We start from the raw sequence: 21,213 nt of genomic DNA, 5'->3' as shown, positions 1-21,213 counted from the left end.
CATGGTATTCAAGGGACCACCCAATTGAGCCTCAGCCAGTCTTTCTGGTTATCTGCCGTTACTTACCTTTATACTCTAATCAAATACAATTTTGTACTGTCTCCCCCACCTTGCCCCACACCACATCCTCTTATCCCCCTGCCCCATGTTTTCTTCCAAGCTGTTCCTTCCTGGAATGTCCTTTCTTGCAGTCTGACTGTAGGTATCCTCTTAAGGTCCAGCTCTGATGGCAAAACTTTCATCAAGCCTTGTCAGATTTTTTTTTTCTCTAAAATGCTCTTTTCCCTCTGGCTTTCTACTGGATTTTTCTACACCTCCCTTTTGGATTAACTTATCCCTTATTTATTTTTATTTCTGTACAGATTTTCTCTATTTTTCAGAACAGATTTTGTCACTAGTATATGCCATAGTGCCTGTGAAAGAACTATATGAGTATTTATGAAAACAAATTTAATACACGTATTTTGATGCTGTCTGGGGAAGTAGGCAGAAGAATTGGTTTAGTCAGCCTGCAGTGGATGCACTGGCACAGAACACTAATGTATTCATGATTTAAATGCTAAGAGAGTGGCGATTTCTTTTCTTCTGTGGTTTCCAGGATGTTTAGGGCATTTATGTGAACTATACAGAGCCAATGAGTCAACTCATTTGTATAATTCACTTAAGTAACTCAAATGTTTAGGGTTGCCTCTCTTGCAGGTAATGCATGTTAGAAAGAGGTACCTGGAAGGAAAATAAAGTTTTATTAAAAACAGAGGATTGTTTTATGCCCCTAAATTTCCATTTGCTGACAAGCAACAAATCCTGGATCTTATTTCTGAGAAGCAATATGAGTTTTCCATTCAGGCAGCTATGCCTATATATAGAGTGTTTGAATATAACCACAGAAAGTCTCGAGCCAAATTTTATCCTCTGCTTTTTAAGGGAAATTCCCTGCAAAGACATTAAATAATTGTCAGCACCCAATGGGCTTAGGCTGTACAAAATGTTTCTATTAGTCTTAGATTATTGGTGCGATCATGTAATCTAACACACCCCCTGGGGGACATTTCCATTAAGCAAATTTGGATAAGCTGTCCTTAGATAATCTCCCAAGTAGAGAAGGGAGTGTACCCAACCACATGATTATATTGAGATTCTGAGACTAGTAGAAATATTTTAGCTTTAGATAGTTATGTTGGTTGCCAGAGCCTTCTAATGCATTCTTTACAGGGTAAGTCTCTTTTAGAAATCATAATCAAGTGTCATAAGCTTGTTTAGGAATCATAACTGAGTCTACAAAGGACCACACAAGAAGATCATCATACTGGCCGCCTATTCTTCTCACCTGGTGACTCTTGAATAAGTCTGTAGACCATACCAGGTGTGTTATTTAAGTAGATTAGGTGGCATTAATTTAATGTTTTGGGTCCACGGAATGTTTCGTAGTGGATTTTTCCTGGAGAATTTCCCAGTTTTTTGTCCTGCCAGTATCAAGTTGTCAACCAAATGAAATGCTTCCTTTATATATATATGTATTTATACACTTAGGTAAAGATACACTTGAGTATATATAAAAGTATACGTATAATATGTATATGTGCATGTGTACACTCTTGTGCATACTTATATTTAAATAGAATTTATTCTATGCTTTTGGTACATTCCTTTCCTTATCATCACATTTTTTTCCAAATGCTCAATGCCCTATAAAATGATGATACTTAAATCTAGCTGACATTATTATATTTCTGTGTCTGGCACAATGCCTAATTGTGAGTGGTTCTCAATAAATATTTGATTGAAACTATCATGCTCTTTAATTTGTAAAAAATAGTGTATCATTTCAGAGCAAATACTTTGGAAAGAGCTGGGAATCTATATGAATCAAAGATTCATTACTTAATATCTTTTTTCTGTCAGAGAAATTACTTAACCTCCCTAAGTCTGAGGAAAATGGGAGAAAATAATGGCTACTTAATATTGTCATGATTCAATGAAATATTGCTAAAGTACTTAAACAATTTCTGACACATGAATAACTTAACTAGTTTAATTAGTTATCCTTTTGAATATATTTAAATTGTACTCTGCATCTTTCTTTTAATGCAGATATACTTGAAATTTTGTCTTTTTTTTACTTTGGGTATATTTGCTATTTTATAAAACATTGAGACTCTTTTGGAGCTAGAAATAAAAACCAGCTCTATCAATGAAATTTACATTCAATTTCACATTTAGTGCTAGGAAGGATTCTCATGGCTTAATATAAGAAGGTGAATTCCTCACTGACATTCCATTCCACGTTGTTTGGCAGGATGTTCTGCTTCACACAGTCACTTAGGAACCCAAGCTGATGGAGGTTTCACCATAATTTAGAACATGCAGCCTCTTCAGTCATTTTAATGGGGAAAATAACTGGAGAATGTGCATTGAATTTAAAAAAAAAGGGATTTGTATCACTTAATTGATTAAACAAAAAGAAGAGATTTGTATTACTTCTGTCTCATCCCAGAAGTGACACACTTCACTCCCTTTGTAATTCATTTACTAGAACTGTTCTCATGGCCTAATGGTATGCTGGAGCTGGCTCTTAGGGAGCCAAATATGCACTTCTCCTTTCAACTCTGTTCAGTGACAGCAGGCTGGGAGCTAGAAATCATCCATGATGGAAGTATTTACCCCACAGAAATTGAAAAATATCAAAAATTAAGACTTTCTTTCATTAGAGGGAGTTTACCAACACCTCAATGACCTGACCCTTCCTAACTTAGATACATAAAATGGCAAACAAATAGTTGGAGAGTATTATGGTTTTCCATGTCATAGAATCATAATCTACCCCAAGATTTTGTTATCCTAAAAGATTATTCATAGACTTGGGTACTCTAAAAAGAGCATTGAACTTGGACTAATTGCCATTTAAGTTGTTGTCTAAACCTTAGGTAAGTAATCATTTCTTTGAGCCTCTGTTTCTTTAATGTGGTATAAATTATCTTTGAGTGTAATAGGATTATATGAGATAACATATGAATATATCTAGCATAATGCATCTAGAAAAACTCAATGACTTCTTGATGCGTCTGGCATTAGCTGGTCCAAGGGAATCTAAGGAAAAGCATCAACACCAGGCAGTTGGATGCCTTTAGCATCATTTATTAAACCTACAATTATTAAATGTCTTTTGAGTCATATTCTGTAGGTGATGGATATGACATAGTTACTGTCCAGAAGGAACTTTCAATATAGGTATTTAATAGACCTTTGACTTTTAAGCTAAGAAGTAGATCCTTCTGCAATAGAGCTGACCAGGGAGATCTGAGCTGAGATCTCAAAGAGCAACTCATTTTCGCTGGCACTCTCCATGGTGCTCGTTCCACAGTCCTTCAGACTGTCCTGCTCCTTCTCCTGGTAGTTGGACTCCAGTTCAGAAACCTAGACTCTGGTCCACTCTGTTCCTTCTTTTCTCTTACTACTTTGTAGGCCAAGGCTACCTATTTACAATTTTAGGATGCCAGTATATACCTAGCATAACCTAGTCTTTGTCAAACCCTGACTTTACTTCAGCTCTGCTCACAGAGCAGCAGCCTGTGTGTTCCTGACTCAGACCTTTCCACAACTTGTGGAACATGATACTCCTCATTCAGAAGAGTAATGCAGCTCATTATAAACTTTTAGAAAGTGTATAATTAAATTGACTATTTGATACACAGTTCTCAATTTCTAGCCTATATAAGCCCTGTTGAGTGTCTCAAATTTAAAACATTTTTCCCTTATGCTGCTGGTAGACTTTCCTCTTCTTAACTACAGAAAGCACTGGGTTAGGGTAGCTCTATGCAGAAGTGATTCATTAATATATTCCATGGTGGAGAGATGCTTGCAGCCAAGTTCTAATTTTGGGACCATATTCTAATTTTAATATAGCACATGGGTTGAATCTACATAATATAAGAGGCCAAGTAGAAAAACATTAAGACAGTAATTTTGGCCCAAATAATTTTATTATATACCTAGAAAATTATACTAAGTTGGTTAAACTAATTTGGAAGGAAGGGATGAGAAAGACATATGACTGGGCCACCTCTCTGTTGTACTCAGTTACAGAATTAACTGAATTTTCCTTGCCCTTTCAAGACCTTTATATCATTTAGTTCTCCTCTAAACACAAGAGGTTCACAGCTTGTGAGAATCCAGAGTTTTCTTCCAACATTTTTGCAGTTTTCTGAAAGCTTACTTTCTTGTGGTCTCCTTGTCTCCTGATGATTTGTGCATTGATTTGAATAACCTTTTGTACTTTGATGCAGGGCAAAACTCAGCCCCTTCAAAATTTCCTGTGGGCTTTGGTCCCCTCCCTCACCTTGGGGAAGTGAATCTTCTCTTTCTCTCTCTCTAATTTACTTTCAAATAAACTATATTTTCTAATCTAAAAAAATTTTCATGTGAAATCCATGAACAACAAGCATTTTGTGAATTTAATAGATTTATCTGTGGATTTGGGTGCTGTGTCTTAAAGCAGCTTGTGGCCTTCTGCTCTCTCCTTGCCCCCAACTTGTCTTCCCATTGCATTTTCCTGCTTCTCTCCTCTGGATAGTGCCAGGAGGTCCATATCACTCTCCTTCTATTGTGTAAAGCAGTTCAGCATATTTCAATATTTACCAGCATAATTGAACTCATTGAGAGCCTAATGAGAAATGCAGGGAGTAGTCGTGGAGTTTGGTGTCTAGAACCTTACCACATAACACATACACTGCTCTATGTGTTACTTTGAGCGAGTTACTTTACCTGTGTGATCTGTGAAATGAGGATAATAGTAGTACTCTGTCACAGGGACTTTTGTGAGGATGAAAAGTGATAATTTATGAAAAGATCAAGTGTGAAATAGAATGTGCATTTTGTATATGTTAATACTTCTTTCTCCTCTTTCTTCCATTTACTGATCAGTTTTGCCATTACAATACACAACCCCAAAATAGTAGCTTACTTTAATAGATATCAAACTATTGGTACTTTCTCATGAAGAAATTTAATGTGATGTTTAGTGCTCCTAAAGTGTTGTTCAAGTATTATAATTCTTGTAGGAAAATGATTAAAGAATGAGAAATGCATGAAATAATATTATATATTTAAATAACAATTTTGGTTTATTTGGGATGTCCTTTGTTCCCATTACCTTAGTTAAATCAGAGTTGGAGATAATTGTATATAAAAACGACCCTCTTATGTATCTTTTATTTACAAACACTTAAAAATTATATGCAAACATTTCTACTGTATATTGTACAATATAGAAACATGAAATTAAGTTATTCATATTTTAGCATTGCTCAGAGAGTAGTAAATCTACATTCTTACTACCACATACTTTGTTAACAAATGTAGTATTTTAAGAATTAACATTTAATTTATTTTACAACAATTTAATTTGTAAAGGACTCAAATTTGCTTTCTTGTTAATGTATTATTTAGCAATTGAGGATAAAATATTTTTTAAATACTTGCATAATTTTTTCATTTTTTTTTAACTTAGATATTAAGTACTACTTTTTAAAAAACAACTTTTGTATAGAAGCAGACACTGGAGCTCCAAAAAGGGGGGAGGTGGGAGATGGAGGGAGACAAGGGTTAAAGAACTACCTATTGGATACCATGTTCACTATTTGAGTGATGGTTTCAGTAGAAGCTCAAACTTAAGCATCATGCAATACAAGGGGAGACCCCAAAATCCTGGAATTTATTTATAAAAGATTGCTTATTGGCTGGGCGTGGTGGCTCAGCCTGTAATCCCAGCACTTCGGAAGGCCGTAATGAGAGGATTGCCTGAGCCCGAGGGTTCGAGACCAGCCTGGACAACTTGATGAGACCTTGTCTCTACAGTAAATCACAAAAAAACTAGCCGGACATGGGCACGTGTGTCTGTAGTTCCAGCTACTTGGAAGGCAGAGGCGGAAGGATCGCCTAAATTCAGGAAGTCGAGGCTGCAGTGGCTGTGAGCATGCCACTGCACTCCAGTCTGGGCGACAAGAGTGAAACTCCAGCTAAAAAAATTAAAAAATTATGTATTTACTCTTACATGTTTTAACTTCAATCACCTTCAAAGTACTTGCCATTTGATATAATACACCTATCAAAATGTTTTATCCATTGCTCAAAACAGTTTTTGATCACGTCAGCTTTGATGTCTTTTGCCGTTTTTTGTTTCACCTCTCCTACATTGGCAAAATTTTTCCCTTTGAGTATTTTTTTAAGCCAGAAAAACAATAACAAAAGAAGTTGGGTGAATAGGGAGTGTTCATGCCGAAAAACAGCATGAACACTCAACACTCACCATGGTGTGGGCAGGTGCACTTGTAAATCACCCATCATGAAATGGGCAAATACGTTGAAAGAATCTCCAAAAAAATTCACTGAAGCTGAACACAGCCTCTAACAACAATGCTAACTGGTACGCTGATGCCAATGGGTTCCTAGAACACTCACCTAGCAGGGGAAGCCTGTACTACAAGGGGCCCAGCCTCCAAAAAATACTTCTGGGTTTTTCGGGGTCCCCCTCGTATACCCATGTAACAAACCTGTTCATATATCCCTGAATCTAAAATAAAAAGTAAAAATAAAATCAACCTTTGCCAGTTGATTTATGTGCATAACACTTGGCAGATGATTAGCACTTGATTAGTAGTCCTTTGACAAATTGTGTATCCTATTTACCTTTGGTAACCTCAACAAGGGACTTTCTTAGCAGCAAGGCAACTAACAATAATATATGATGCCAGTGAGTAAATCTAAATCAACTTATAATAATTTTGAGCATTCTGACTGACTGACCTGAAATTAGTAGGTTATAGTGTCTTTAATAAGTCTCTGCATTATCTAAAGAAGTTGGCATTAGATTTAGCTATTTAGGTTTTAAATAGCTCTATCGGAAATCCCTGATTTAAAATTGGGTCACGGTCCATAATTTCCTTTTTTCAAAATCCTATTATAGCACATTTTCTGTTAGAAATACTGAATTAAGTGGTGGTACTGAGACCCTACACTTAAACATACAATCTTTTGGGACCCTTATGCAAATGAATCATACATAGTAACCAGCAACGTCATTTACGCCAAGAACATAGCACACTGTTTACATGGTGATGTGTTTTCCTTCTCTTCTCCATCCTCTTTTTTTCCTTACCTTTGAGTTATTGGATTTTGCTCAATGAGGAGTAAATATGGCAACAACAAGAGCATATCTTCTCTTCCTTTCTCCATCCATTGCCAAATAACAAGGAATCACAGTGATTCAAAGAATACTGTATAATTTGCAGAGTTCTGGAGGTGGTCCATCTGTAAACATAGCATGACTCCATCTGACTGCTAGATTAAAATTTATAAATATATTTCTAGTGCATTCTGTCATTGCTGTGTTCCTCAGTGTGTACCTTCTTAGTGTTGAGAGCCATAGTTGGTGTCCTAGTGTTATCAAGTGATTATTTTTTTTGGTCACTCCCCTCTCCTACTTCTACTTAGATGATTGTCTCATGTATTTTTAGACAGAATCGTGGCGATCAGTGTAATAAAATAACAGTAAACGCTTGTTCATAAGTCTTAGGAGGTTTTTGAAATGCAGACTCCTTGACTCCACTGACCAGAGATTAGGACTGGCCTGGAACTCAGGAGTCGCATTTTTAACAAGCAACCCAAGTGATTTTGAGTAGATGTAGGTAAGTGTAGTGTAGGTGGTCCTCAGATTATACTTTGAGAGCTACTGGGCTAGAGGCTACTTCTGATTTACTTTAGGAGAAAATGCAGCACTATGGGGGAGAGTCTGGAACCTGACCTTTGGATTAAAACCCCACCAATGCAGTTAGTAAATTTTGTGAACTTGGACAAGCAATTTAATGACTTGATATCTCAATTTTCTTATCTGTAGGGGAGTGGTGATGATACTATCTCCCGTATAAGGTTGTAATGAGGATTAAATAGTCCATGTATGTAAGAGTGTGAGTGCAGAGGAAATACCCAATAAATATTAGCATTAGTATTTTATCCCGTGGCCTTAATCCAAATTACTTATTATATATGCACATATGAGTCACCATGGCTTAGTTTATCGTATCGTTAGTCCAGCCATCATTGCCTTTAGAAAGTTTTGGCTGAACAATAGGCTAGGCTGTGCTTCTTTTATGTATTTGTGTGTACATTTTATTTGTTTTTGTCGCTGCATTTGATGATTGATATTAAACATTTCTGTATTCCCCAATGGTCACAAACTCTTTGAGGGTGAGAACCATATTTTACTCACATTTGTGTTTTGAGCTCTGAGTATCTTTGCTAGAACACTGCTGATCTCAGTATGCCAGTTGGACGAAATTTGGGAAATGATCAGATCTTTTGCTTATCCTGCTTATGTCTTAGAGGCAAAGAAAAAGGAAATATTTTTCAGAGTTGAGCCTGGACAGTATTTGTGGGAGAAAATTTAGTCATTCATTCATTTTGTCAGTATATGCTGAACATCTGCCATGTTAACAACAGTGAACAAAACAAAGATCTATGCCCTCATGGACCTTTTTACAGATTGATTTCAAGTCCATTCGCTTCTGACTAAACACGTATATCTTTTACTATTAGTCATGAAATATATTACTAAGCTGTATTTTAAAACAGGCCCCTGGGGCATGTATCACAGAACTTGCATTTAAAATATAGAATCAGAGTCAAGTTCAGAACACCCAAGAACAGAGCATCAGTTATTGGATATCAGTCCTAATGAAACATTCTGTGGTTTCCCATACTGGTTGGGGTTTAGTGTGACCAGCATCCTAGGTCAACTGCTGACTGGGTTTGTCATTAAATATTTCAGACCTCTAGCAGTGGAAGGCACTCCGTTCGCATCACTGGCCTCAGTACTATTGATTTTCGAGCTGGCTTTTCCCGAAAGCCCACCCTGGACTTTAAAAAAACAGTCAGCAGACCGGTACAAGGTTTGTATGTGTATATTACTCAAGTTGGCTTAATAGATATCCAAGTGAAAACTATTTCTCGGGTTTTATATAATTTTATAATTGTGAGGTCTTCAATAAAAATGAAGAAGCATAGCATCTTTTCTTTAAATGTGATTGCTCTCTCGGCCCTGTCACTGTTTTTCAAGTTTAGTCCCAAGACCAGTGATATCAAAATCACTCTGGATGCTTATTAAAAATTCAGATTCCTGGGCTCCATCTCAGGCTTCCTCAATTAGAACACAGAGAATAGTGCCCAGGAATATACACTTTAAGGAGCACCCCAATTGATTCTTACTAAATTTTGAGAACTACTAACCCAGATCTAGAGACTTTTTTATTACTAACTCTATGAATTACCTTATTGTCAGGCAAAATGTGTGTATGTTCAAAAATAAAATTATTGTCAATTTTTTAAAAGCTTGTTCTTATTTTATTCATACATTAAGATTTATTATTTTTGGCTAAAAAGAATGCATAAATATGCATAAATCTTTAAAAATTTTTAATTTTAATTTTAAATATGTGGGGTACAATTCAGTTTAGGCATACAAATGGTTATTGTACAGATAAAGTTTGGGCCTCACTTTGGTCTCTACTTCACCTGGTTTGAGATCAGTTACCCTTATTGATGAAGTGTGTTCCCATCCTCTCTCCCCTGGCAATTTCCTACTACTGCCAATATTTCTGGTTTTTTTTTGAGTTGGTGTCTCACTCTGTCGCCCAGACTGGAGTGCAGTGGCCGCTCCCGGCCACCGCAGCCTCGACCTGCTGGGCTCCGGCAATCCTTCCGCCTCAGCCTTCCAAGTAGCCAGAATTACAGGCATGTGCTACCACGCCCGACTAATTTTTTTATTTATTGTAGAGATGAGGTCTCGCTGCCCAGGCGGGTCTCGGACCCACGGGCTCAGGCAGTCCACTCACCTCAGCCTCCCAAAGGCGATTACAGGCTGAGCCACCGAGCCCGGCGCCTATATTTCTTGAAGTATTATGATAATTGTTCAGGATCTGCTTGTGAGTGAGAACATGTGGTACTGAAGTCTTTGTTCCTGTGATAGATTACTGAGTTTTACAGACTCTAAATCCATTCAAGTTGCTGCAAAGTTCATAATTTTGTCCTTCATTATGCCTGCATAATATTCCATTGTGTATGTGTACTACGTTTTTATTCAGTCCACTATCAATGGGCAGCATTGAAAGTGGACTGGATAAAAAGAAATTTTGATCATTGTTCATTTACTTTTATTGCTGCAGTTTCTGGAAGGATACAAAATATTGAATCTTTAAAAATATTAATGTAATAAAAAATTATATAAGAATATTTACAATTCTATTTTTTCTAAATAAAAACACAGGTAAAATACTGTAACAGTAATTATTAGGATTTCCTAAGTTTCTTTGGTCATGTGCAAATTGTCTTTTATGTAGAAACAATTCTATAACTGGTCTACAATTATTAGGGTAGTCTAGAGTACTCATCCTTATAATACTCATGTGTTATTCTGATGCAAATACTTATTTGATATATAACCTCAATTTTATGTGACATGTAAATTATAACAAGTCTTTCTTTCATAGGAATACCTACCTATGTGCTGCTGAATACTTCTGGAATTTCTATTCCAGCTAGAGTAGATCATCTTGAACTTCTCAGTATCTCAGGACGTTCTCTTAAGACTATTCCAGTTAAATATTACCCAGATCGAAAGCCATATGGAATATGGAATATTTCTGACTTTATACCACCAAGTGAAGCTTTCTTTCTCAAAGTATCAGGCTATGATAAGGATGATTATCTCTTCCAGAGAGTATCAAGTGTTTCCTTCTCTAATATTGTCCCAGGTGAGACATCATTTTATTCAATACTGGAATATTGATAATTTAATGGAATGATGTAGTCTCATAGGTAAAGAACGAACTATAAAATAAAACTCACATTATTATTATATCACCAAATAGATGAGCATGTACACATTTTCTTAACCATTAAATAGCACATCCAAAGTTTTATGTTAAGTCTCACTGATTGTAGATTTGAGAGTTTTGATTACTTTAATCAACATAAGAACTGGAACTGGGAAATTCTGGTACTTTCTCCTCTCCTAAAAAACAAAACAAAACAAACAAAAAACCAAACCTGACACACACATTTGATTAAGCTATCTAAATTGGCTAAATGTTTATGGACGTTTGTCAGAAATCTTCTGCTCCATGGCAGTAGCTCATTGTAAACAGCTGATGATCACTGCCTTGAGGTTGGTTAGTTGGTTAGTTAATTAGTAAGCTAGTTACTTATATAGTTGCTTATATGTAGAGATGAAATCACAGATTAGTGATTATGTGAAAGCATCAGGGTGCATTTCAATGAGCATTCTAATTGTACTATTTCTCAGGCTGATGAATGAAATCTTCTGACCCAGTCTTTAGAACTGTGACTTGAACCAAGGATTGCAAAGATATAGAAGGATTGTTTCTAAAATTGTACTATTGGGTGGAGGGACAAGAATTTGTTCATAAGGTAGTGATTTGGAAAATTCAGGAACAGCTCTATAGCTATTTTTTAATAGTTATAGAATGCTAAGAATAAAACCAACCTCAATATTTCTTCATATACTATATTCAAAGTTGGCTTAGCCCCTAAATTGAATGCTACAAAATCTAATGGATTCCTAAAAATCATTTTTTACATTCCTTTTGGGAAAACAATTACTCTGTGTATTTGATTCTGAGATACGTGAGTTCTTATATTTTTAAAATAAAAGCATGTTGTACAATTGATGATATATTATAACTTAGTTGGTAGCATTTCTTTCTGTCTTAGTGGCACAAAAAATGTCTTAAGATTAGTGGAGTCTTAGATTCAATGAATGCTATTGTGAGGAGTTTATGGAGATGTGTAAAAAAATGCATCAGCTTTGACCAAATAAAGATAGATAAGACAATGTTTAGTCTTTTGGAATAATTGAAACACAGAGGATTTACTGGAATTACTTAGGTATGAAGTTTTTGGATGGAGTAACAGGAAGTTCCTGACATCATTGTGATCTTCTTGCTTATGTTCTATTTTTCCCTAGATGCTCCCAAAGTTACAATGCCCATGAAAACCCCAGGATACTACCTGCAGCCGGGCCAGATTCCCTGCTCTGTTGAGAGTCTTTTACCCTTTACCTTGAGCTTTGTCAGAAATGGAGTTACACTTGGAGGGGACCAATACTTGAAGTGTGTACATGTTTCTGTCTGTAATGTTTTATAGCATCAAAGATGTGAATGCACACTGGTACTTATTTCACTGGAAATTTTCACTTATTTGTTTCATAGTCTGGAATGTAGCAGTGAACAAAATAGACAGATCTGTGCCCTTGTGGAACTTATATTGCCATAGAGGGGGCCAGAAAACAGATGACAAATATAATAATATTATAAGGCAAATGCTGAAATACATTCCAGAGTTGACTCAGGTTTTATAGAATCTGATTTTTTTCTTGAACTTGACGGTCTGTTAAGATAAAGAATACAAAATTATGCTTATGCGTACAGTGTTAGGTACCAGATCTTAGAAGGGGACCTTGCAAGCTTTACCTTTATTGGCTTCAGGGTGAAATGTCTCTCAAGGTAAATTAAAGTGCTGTGATAAGTGAATTTGATAAATATCATGGCAAAAGGTAGAATGGGTTAATTGGGATGAATCGTGCTGGTAGGTGGGGTGCATGTGGTTTTGGCCAATTTGCGATTCTAGAATTCAGAGTAAGGGACATTTGAGCAAAGACCTGAAGATCGTGGCCAGATATCCAGGTAAGAGTGTTTGCACACCAGGAAAACCAAGTCCAAATGCTTGAAGGTTGGACTGCACTGGGCATGTGGTGAAAAAAAAAAGGCCAGTGTGGGAGGAGCCTGGTGAGCATAGAGGTGCAAGGTAGCAAAGAGGGCCTGAGAGGTATTGTCTGTGCTGCAGTTGGGGCTACAGGTAGACCAGAGAGGGGTGGCTGCTGCACTAGACAATCCACAGGTGTAGGCTAGAGGGCACCAACTTTTCCTTGTAGAGTTAGGTGACTTTTAAAAACAGATATAAATAATGTAATGATTAAAAATTTAGTAAGGTTTGAAAACTGAAGGAAAATTATTTCTGCAAAGTATTGCCTTTTAACTTATATGATACAAATTACATTTTGAGAAAACCTCTAGAAATTATTTTACCTAACTTTTACACTGCTAATTCAATATTTACATAAATTCCATAGATATTAAATATTTGGCAGTCTTACCTTAAACAATCTCTTCATGGGAAGCCATTTTAAGCAAAAATTTATGGTAGAAATGTTTGTCATAACTTTAGAAAACTTCCTATTCTTTAAAGATTAAAATACATTTCCTGCTCCTTACATAGTATATAGCAATGATTTATATCTCAATGATTTAGCTGTATATTTAATAACCCACAACCTAACTGACCAAAAATGATGAAGCTACATAACTGACGGATGAAATAAAAAATTCTTAATGTTAAAATAGTAACATTTTTCAAAGACACTTGAGATTCTTTATAAGCATTAATTCATTAATCCCACACAATTCCTAGGAGGTAAGCCACAAGAATTATTTTTCTCATTTTTCCAGCTCTGTGGCCCGGAGATATGACATGCTTAGCTGACATGTATTAAGTTCTTTGTATGTGAGAGACTAGAGACAAAATTAGGCATGGGTGATGATAGACTGATACTCCAATCCTGATTCACTTGCAAGTCTCTGTCCTAGATTTCCTAGTAACATGAAACATCTGACTTAATGTTTGTTTATGTCAGTCACTTTGGTCACCAGGGGATGCAAGAGAGAATCAGTCTGTATTAGCAGCAGAACACATTTCTATTTGACATCTCTTCTCCCTATCACAAAGTCCATCCCTTCAAAACTTTTTGTTTATTGTGAGCATATAGTGCTTAGTGTCAACTGAGAAGACTACAAGAAAAAGAGAATTATTTTCTTGCAATATTTCATAAACAAGAAAAGAACGAGTATACTTGTACAGAACACTCTTCAAGCAAGCAGTAAACTGGTTATAGGCCTTTGAACAAATTACTTGTCCTTTCTAGGTCTTAACTTTCTTATTTTTAAAAGGAGGGATTTGGGACTAGAGGAATTGTAACTTTTTGTTTTAAAATTTCCATGAGTCTAAGTTTTTGATGAATCCTAATATATGTTGAGTTCTGAAGTAGGCACTATAGAAAACACTAAAAATGTATGTGTTTCAAATTCCTAACCTTCCAGGAACTTTCTTACTTGCCTGATGACAGGAACCTTTCTCTTAATGTTCTCTTACAAACCCTAGGTGAGTGCTAGATATGAATTAAGAGCTCAGTAAGTTCTTTGTGAATGATTGTTAATGGGTATGATGGTTTGGATGGGGAAAGTGGCAAATATCACCACTAATTCTGATATACTACTTTCTGGCTTTGGTGGAAAGTGTTTTTACTCTGCCAATAGGCTTTTTACCTTACCTGTATCTTGAAAATTTTGAAATGTTATTAATAGCTATGAATGACACAAGAGAAAAATTATAAAATATTTATGACATTTCAACTGTATTTTAAAACCTGATAATGCCTATTTTTAAAAAATATTATTGAACTCTTTTAAACTCAGATTGAATATCTATTACAAAGATATTTCCAGAAAAGAGAGGTAATTTGAACATTGTTAGAGGACAAAGAATAGAAGTCTATAAAATGAATGAATACATTAAATAGTAGAGGAATTTTTTTTAACCTAAATGATAGAGTTTAACTATGAAATGGATTTTTAAAAAACTTTTTTCATTGTATATGTTGATCGAACCAGGTATGGTATATAATCCTATGTAGTGCTTATATAAAACAAAGTTAAAGAGGATTTATCTTGGAGTCAAAAATTAAAGTTCCTACCTTAAAAGTTGTAAGTTACCTGATTGAATTGCTTTGTTTAAAGTTCCCCCAAAATGTTTCCCTAAAGAAATTTGCAACCTTCATAATTTATTTTGCTTGGAGTATAAAAGAGTAACATTCTAGTTAAAATATAGATGATATGTAATTTTAAATTAAAACAAACTCTGCAGTTTTATTGATTTATTTTCTATACATTGTTCTTTTGAATGAACCCTTCAAAAGATATAGTGGAATCATTACTTTCAACTTGGTCTTGTTTTATTGTAACTAAAAGGTTTCCATTTTCTTACAACTAGAGAATCTGCTAGTGTGACATGGGATATTGAAAAGGTCACTTTGTCTGACGAAGGCTCCTATGAATGCATTGCTATCAGCAATGCGGGGACTGGACGGGCACAGACATTTTTTGATGTATCAGGTAATTATCACTGATTTTTTTGCAGTTGCCTGGGTATTAATGCAACTATGGAAATAGAATGTTTGCTAATCAGTTTGTATTTATACAATTGTCTTTATGATCATTTTCTCATTGTCTGTCTCTCCAGTGAATTGTGAATTCACATCCTAACTTCATCACATATTAGCTATGTGACTTTCCTTGGGTTAATTATTTAAGGACTCAGTCCCTTAGTTCTTCTGACTACAAAATGAGGATAATAGCAATAACAATTTATATCTCATGGAGAAACTTTGAGGATTAAATGATATATGTAACATATGGAAAACACTTAGAAGAGAACCTGGAACATAAAAGCACTTAATAGATGTTAATTGTTAATATTATTGTTATTATTATCATTAGTGCTGGAGATTAATAAATATTTTTGAAATGGGCATATAGCATTTTCCTTTGAGAAAATAAAGTTTAAAGGAAGGATTTACTCTGATAATAACAAAGTTAAACTTTCCCTTTTCTCTCCCCCTCCTTTATTCATAATGATCCAGAGTGGTTTTAAAAAGGGATTCTGACATCTAGTTAAAGACAGTAATAAAAGCGGACACATGGTAGGAACACAGGGCCTCAGTGGCTACAAATAGTTACCAAGAATGACAGAAGTAGTGCTAATTGCTTTACATTCAGATAGTATGTTTTCTATGAATAGATGGGAGGCAAGGTTCTTATTTTATACAATAAAACACATTAAAGTAATTTTTTTCCTCTAATCTCACATCATTCTTAGGAAAAGAAACACTATCATATACGGGGGATCCCCCCCAAAAAAACACCCAGAATTATCTTTTGGAGGTGGGCCCCTTGTATTACAGGCTTACCCCACTAGGTAAGTGTTCTAGGAACCCATTGGCGTCAGTGTGCCAGCTAGTATTCAGCGTCAGAGAATTTTTTTGGAGATTCTTCCAACATGTTTACCCACTACATGATGGGTGATTTATAAGTGCACCTGCACACATTGCACTGAGTGTTCAGCAGTTTTTGACCAAAAACGGCTTGACCCCTGTGTCCCACCCTCCCTATTCACCCTACATTGCCCTGAGAGACTTTTTTTGTTTCCCTGGATGAAAAAGGGCCTCAAAGGGAAATATTTTGCCCACGAGGAACAGGTGAAACAAAAAATGACGGATGTACTAAAAAGCATCAAAACTGATATGTTCAAAAACTGTTTTGAACAGTGGAAAAAGCTTTTCCATAGGTGTACTGCATTAAACAGAGAGTAAGTTAAAGATGACGAGTTTAAACATGTAAGAGTAAAATACATGATTTTTTATAAATAAATTCCAGGCTTTTTGGGTCCTTGCTCATATAATCACTGATCAGGATTAAACCAGTTACTTAGCATTTATCTATAATCTATTGAAAACTTTGTTTTGGCTGAGTTATTTTCTGCTTGTATTGCTGTATGTAATCTATTGTGACCTAAATATTGCTGTTGCTGAATTTTAGCAATGTCTGTATTTGCATTAAGTATTGGTGTGCATTTTCTTGGGACATTTTAAGACAAAAGAACTTTATAATCAAAGGATTGTTTAGAAGCCTAGAATTTGTTATGTTTGTTATAATTTCAAGGTAAACTTTAAAGCAGAAGCATGTAAGTCAGGCAAGCATATTCTTAATGCAATAAAACTATTCTCTTATTGTTGGAAAAATAAAGTTTGTCTTCTGAAACAATTTAGTAAGTTGACATACATCACAAACTATTCATTTTTTCATCTCCAATAATTACAAAAAGTTTTGGAATTGTGTCAACATTCCTCAGCTTCTGGGAAAACAAACACTTGAGCTCTTGAGTAGTTTTCCCAGCAATATTAATTAAGAGAAGGACAACAGAAAAAGAGGTTTGAGTGAGTTGATTCAGACATCTTTCATAAATAACTGGAAAGTGCTAGTAAGAACTTGTGAACTGACTGTTGTGAATTTGGCTCTATGGTGTCAGGAACTTCCATATGTGTGTTCTACATATGCCCTTCCAGTGTTAATCTGTGCCAGCCAGGCAATGGAATCAGAAATTGTTTCACACTCAGTTAATTATGAAAGAAGGGAGCAGAAACATTAATGGTAACCACCATTACTATAACAGCAGAAGTCACAAACAAGTTCCCTTTGTACTTGAGAGTGGGCATTTCTTTCTGGGTTGTTTATTTTCATCATACCACCCTTTAACCTCTATCCACTTTTTAATTTCCCTTGGCCTACACCGAGGCCCCTGCTATAAGTATCAGCACACCAGAATTAGGTACAAATTCACAGGATAATTTGATCTTATATTTTGTAAAAGAGCATTAGGAAACAACGTATTGTGGGATAGTGATATTCTTGTGCCATTATGGATATTATTTTATTTTATAAAGTCGAAACACGTTCAAGAGCAGTTTAAAGAAACTTGAAAATTCGACTAATATGTTACCTCAGTGTTTTTTAAATCACTTTCTTTTTAGTTGACCATGTTTAAGAATGTTTCATTTAAAATGTTGGTTATTGACTGTTTTAAGTGCAAGATGGGTATAGAAAGCGTGCTTCCCTTTTATTGAATATAGATACATAGGAACTAATGAGTAAAACTATAGAAGCATGAATGACTCATTTTTTCAAATGCTATTTGATGGTTTAGTTCAACAATATTATAAAGTTATGTTAATTTTACTGAACTTTTTAAACAAATGCCCCTCATCTCACACACACACACACACACACACACACACACACACACACACACACATCTCTACACATTCTGCATTTAAGTAAAATTCTGAATAGAGAAAACTTGTCAAAGACATGTCAGTGACAGGAAATCTCAAATTATAATTGTAGGATATTATTTTAGAACAGGATAAGATTTTGAAATAATCTTATACCATACCATTATTTTATAGCTAAAGAAAGAGAACCCAGAGCAAGCAAGTGACCTATTTATGAGAGGTCTTTACTTAATGTCCCAAGGTCTATGTTTGTCATCTTTTCTCCTTCAGTGTTGTGGTTCCTTTTGTTGTACCTGAATCCTAGCTTCAGTCATGCTTTTACTCAGGAATGTCTGCTTCTTGTACTGCCAGGACTAGGTTATTTCTGGTAATCTGTATTCTGGGCCTCCTTCACAAACTGCTTTAATGCTTCCTCATCTCTCCCCTATTCCTACCAAATTCATTCACATATGCATAAATCTTTCAGTGTGTATGATATTTATTATCTTGAGGTATTTATGCAGTGTGGTATTGTATGCTGTTACTTCAAATCTCATCTGCCTATGTATGTTATTAGAAAGTTGGTATTTTACTTATTTGAATGTATATTTGAAGAGGAAATAGACTGTGAGGGCAGAGTTTGCATGCGAGAGGGTTTCTAGGGAGTTCTCTATGGGAATGCACCTGGGAGGACATGAGAAAAGGAGAGGGAGATGTGTTGTACCGCAGCTGCAACAAGGGCCTTGACTAATTCTACAGGGAGCTCTGGAGCTGGGATGGCCCTGACTTGAGGCAGGAGAGTTGAGCCTTTGTTTTCTTATTAGGTGACTGTTGGATGTCATCTGCACTGGGAAGGGGCCTAACCTTCTACATGTGAGCTTCATAGGACTTTGAAATTAGATGGGGTCTTTAAGATAATTTAATAGTCTCATTTTCCAGACTGAGAAACAAAACTGTCAGTCAACTGATCTATCTGAAGTCGTACAACTAGTTAAGGGTACAGCTAGGTGGCCTGTGATTGCCAGATTCAGCAAATAGAAACCCAGGATGCTCAGTTAAATTTGAATTTCACATAAGTGTGTCCCAAATAATGCATGAGACATACTTATACTAAAATATTATTTGATGTTTATCTGAAATTCAGATTTAACGAAGCTATTTTCACTAAAGACTTAAACAACATAACAGAACGATAAAAATTTACATAAAAAATAATTTAAAATAGCATATACTACTTAGAAAAAGTTTGGAAAACAAGGAATAATATAACGGAAAATATGGAAAATACACACATTTCTATCACTCAGAGCAAACCACTATGGTTTTGGCATATTTGCTTCCTGTTTTTATGCTAGACTTATGATGTTTATCTGCACTTATGTTATAGTTTTAAATAGCACAGGGAAAGTTTGATTTTGAATATGATACTTTCATATTTAAACTAAAGCAGACACATGGATTTCCAACCAGCATAGATCACAGTTTTTATTATTGTATTATTTTAAATGATTTGTTATAGAAGATCTTTTTAAGGCATTTGGGTAAAGTGAGCTGTAGAGAGGGAATTTAGATTCACTCTCAAAACTAACTAGAGCAACATGTGATTCTCTGTAGAAATATTGATTAAATATTTAATTAGTAATTGATTTTTGGCCACATTTTCAATCTGCATGCATTACTCAATGATTTTTGTCTACATGGCTCTATGTGTACAATTCTCTTAAAGGTCCATCCCTACTGTTCACTTGAACATCTTAGGTCAAACTGTTCTCCATCCTAGATAGGAAAACTTTTGTCTTACTCTACTGTTGTAATGTGTCTTCTTAATGAGTTTGTAATCCCCCTTAAAGTCGATAAGGGGGATTACATGTCATTCTCATGTCTACTATCCTTTGTGTGTTATTGTCTTTAAAACACTAAATATATATTTCTAAAATCTAAATATTTGTAAGTGCTACTTTTGTCAAAACTGAAATTTAAAAAATGTGCCTCATTTCAAAATCCCAAATCAGTCAAGTCATATTCTTTAGCCATGCCTTTTCAACTCTCACATCTGTAATGTGTAGGTTTGGGCTTCAGTATAATTTGGTATGTACATATGCACTACTTTTTAAAGCATCCTTTAGCTAGGTGTTAATTTTGGGAGGCTCATAGACATATGTATTAATCAATAAGGTTTTTTTTACTGCATTTTTCTGACTAGACATTCAATAGTTATTCAGTTTTTAAGTCACATCTGTAGTAAGAAAAATGACTTTTAGTTCTCTTGATTTGAATCTTTTGATTTCATACAGAACCTCCTCCGGTCATCCAAGTGCCTAAAAATGTTACAGTCACTCCTGGAGAAAGAGCAGTTTTAACATGTCTCGTAATCAGTGCAGTGGATTACAATCTAACCTGGCAAAGAAACAACAGAGATGTCAGACTGGCAGATCCAGCAAGAATTAGGACCTTGGTTAACCTCTCACTGGAGCTAAAGAGTGTGAAACTCAGTGATGCTGGAGAGTATCATTGCGTGGTTTTCAGTGAAGGCGGATCGTCAGCTGCCTCAGTTTTCCTCACAGTGCAAGGTACTCTGCTTATGGTAACTTCTGAATTGTGGTATCTTTCTGTCTTTCGTCTTTGATTTCTGTCCTCTCAAGTACTCTTACTCTGAGAGTGAGAGTACCTATCCTAATAATTATAATTTTGAGTGATAGACTGCCTGGGGCTATTCAGTGTCATAAAGCAATAAACTGGAAACTAAAACATCACTAACAAATAGGTAACTTCAATACAATCACAACTAATCATGCTAGTTAAGACTCCTATTTTAAGAGATATAAAAAAAATTGTCCCTGGGTGATTTAATACTTTTAAATTCTCTAATGCATCTTGGGGATTAAAAAAAATTCTAACTGTTTTAATAATTGGTTCAAAAATTTATTCCTAATTAGCATACTATGTTATTGCATATATAACTAATTTACTTTTTATTTTTAAATGTAATTTAATAATCTTACTGTGTTTTTTAAAATAAAGATTTAAGATGCTTCTCATCTTGGTGAAATTTTATTGAAAGTTAAAGAGAGTTACTTTTACCTTATTGTCTTAACACACACACACACACACACACACACACACGAGCACTTGTTGAAAATAAACTAATTGTAAGCTAATTTTGAATTGTGCCTGCATACTACATAGACTACATGTTCTGATAGCTG

The 21,213-nt window shown here is 35.2% G+C and overlaps 1 protein-coding gene across 1 annotated transcript in view; it reads left to right on the top strand.

The window, feature by feature from the left end:
* The window catches only part of HMCN1 (hemicentin 1), a 467,592-nt gene that overhangs the window by 172,007 nt on the left and 274,372 nt on the right, over positions 1–21,213 (top strand). The window contains exons 7-11 of the mRNA XM_008072785.1: positions 8,822–8,942; positions 10,539–10,802; positions 12,035–12,179; positions 15,172–15,293; positions 20,302–20,577. Of these exons, the coding sequence (XP_008070976.1) occupies positions 8,822–8,942; positions 10,539–10,802; positions 12,035–12,179; positions 15,172–15,293; positions 20,302–20,577 (928 nt within the window). The remainder of the gene's footprint in view (positions 1–8,821; positions 8,943–10,538; positions 10,803–12,034; positions 12,180–15,171; positions 15,294–20,301; positions 20,578–21,213) is intronic.

This window comes from Carlito syrichta, unplaced genomic scaffold, assembly GCF_000164805.1.
Source record: "Carlito syrichta isolate Samal-C Ts95f unplaced genomic scaffold, Tarsius_syrichta-2.0.1 Scaffold315407, whole genome shotgun sequence".
Classification (NCBI taxonomy): domain Eukaryota; kingdom Metazoa; phylum Chordata; class Mammalia; order Primates; family Tarsiidae; genus Carlito; species Carlito syrichta.
The sequence above is the reverse complement of the archived record's forward strand: the minus strand, read 5'-3'. Positions and strand labels throughout refer to the sequence as shown.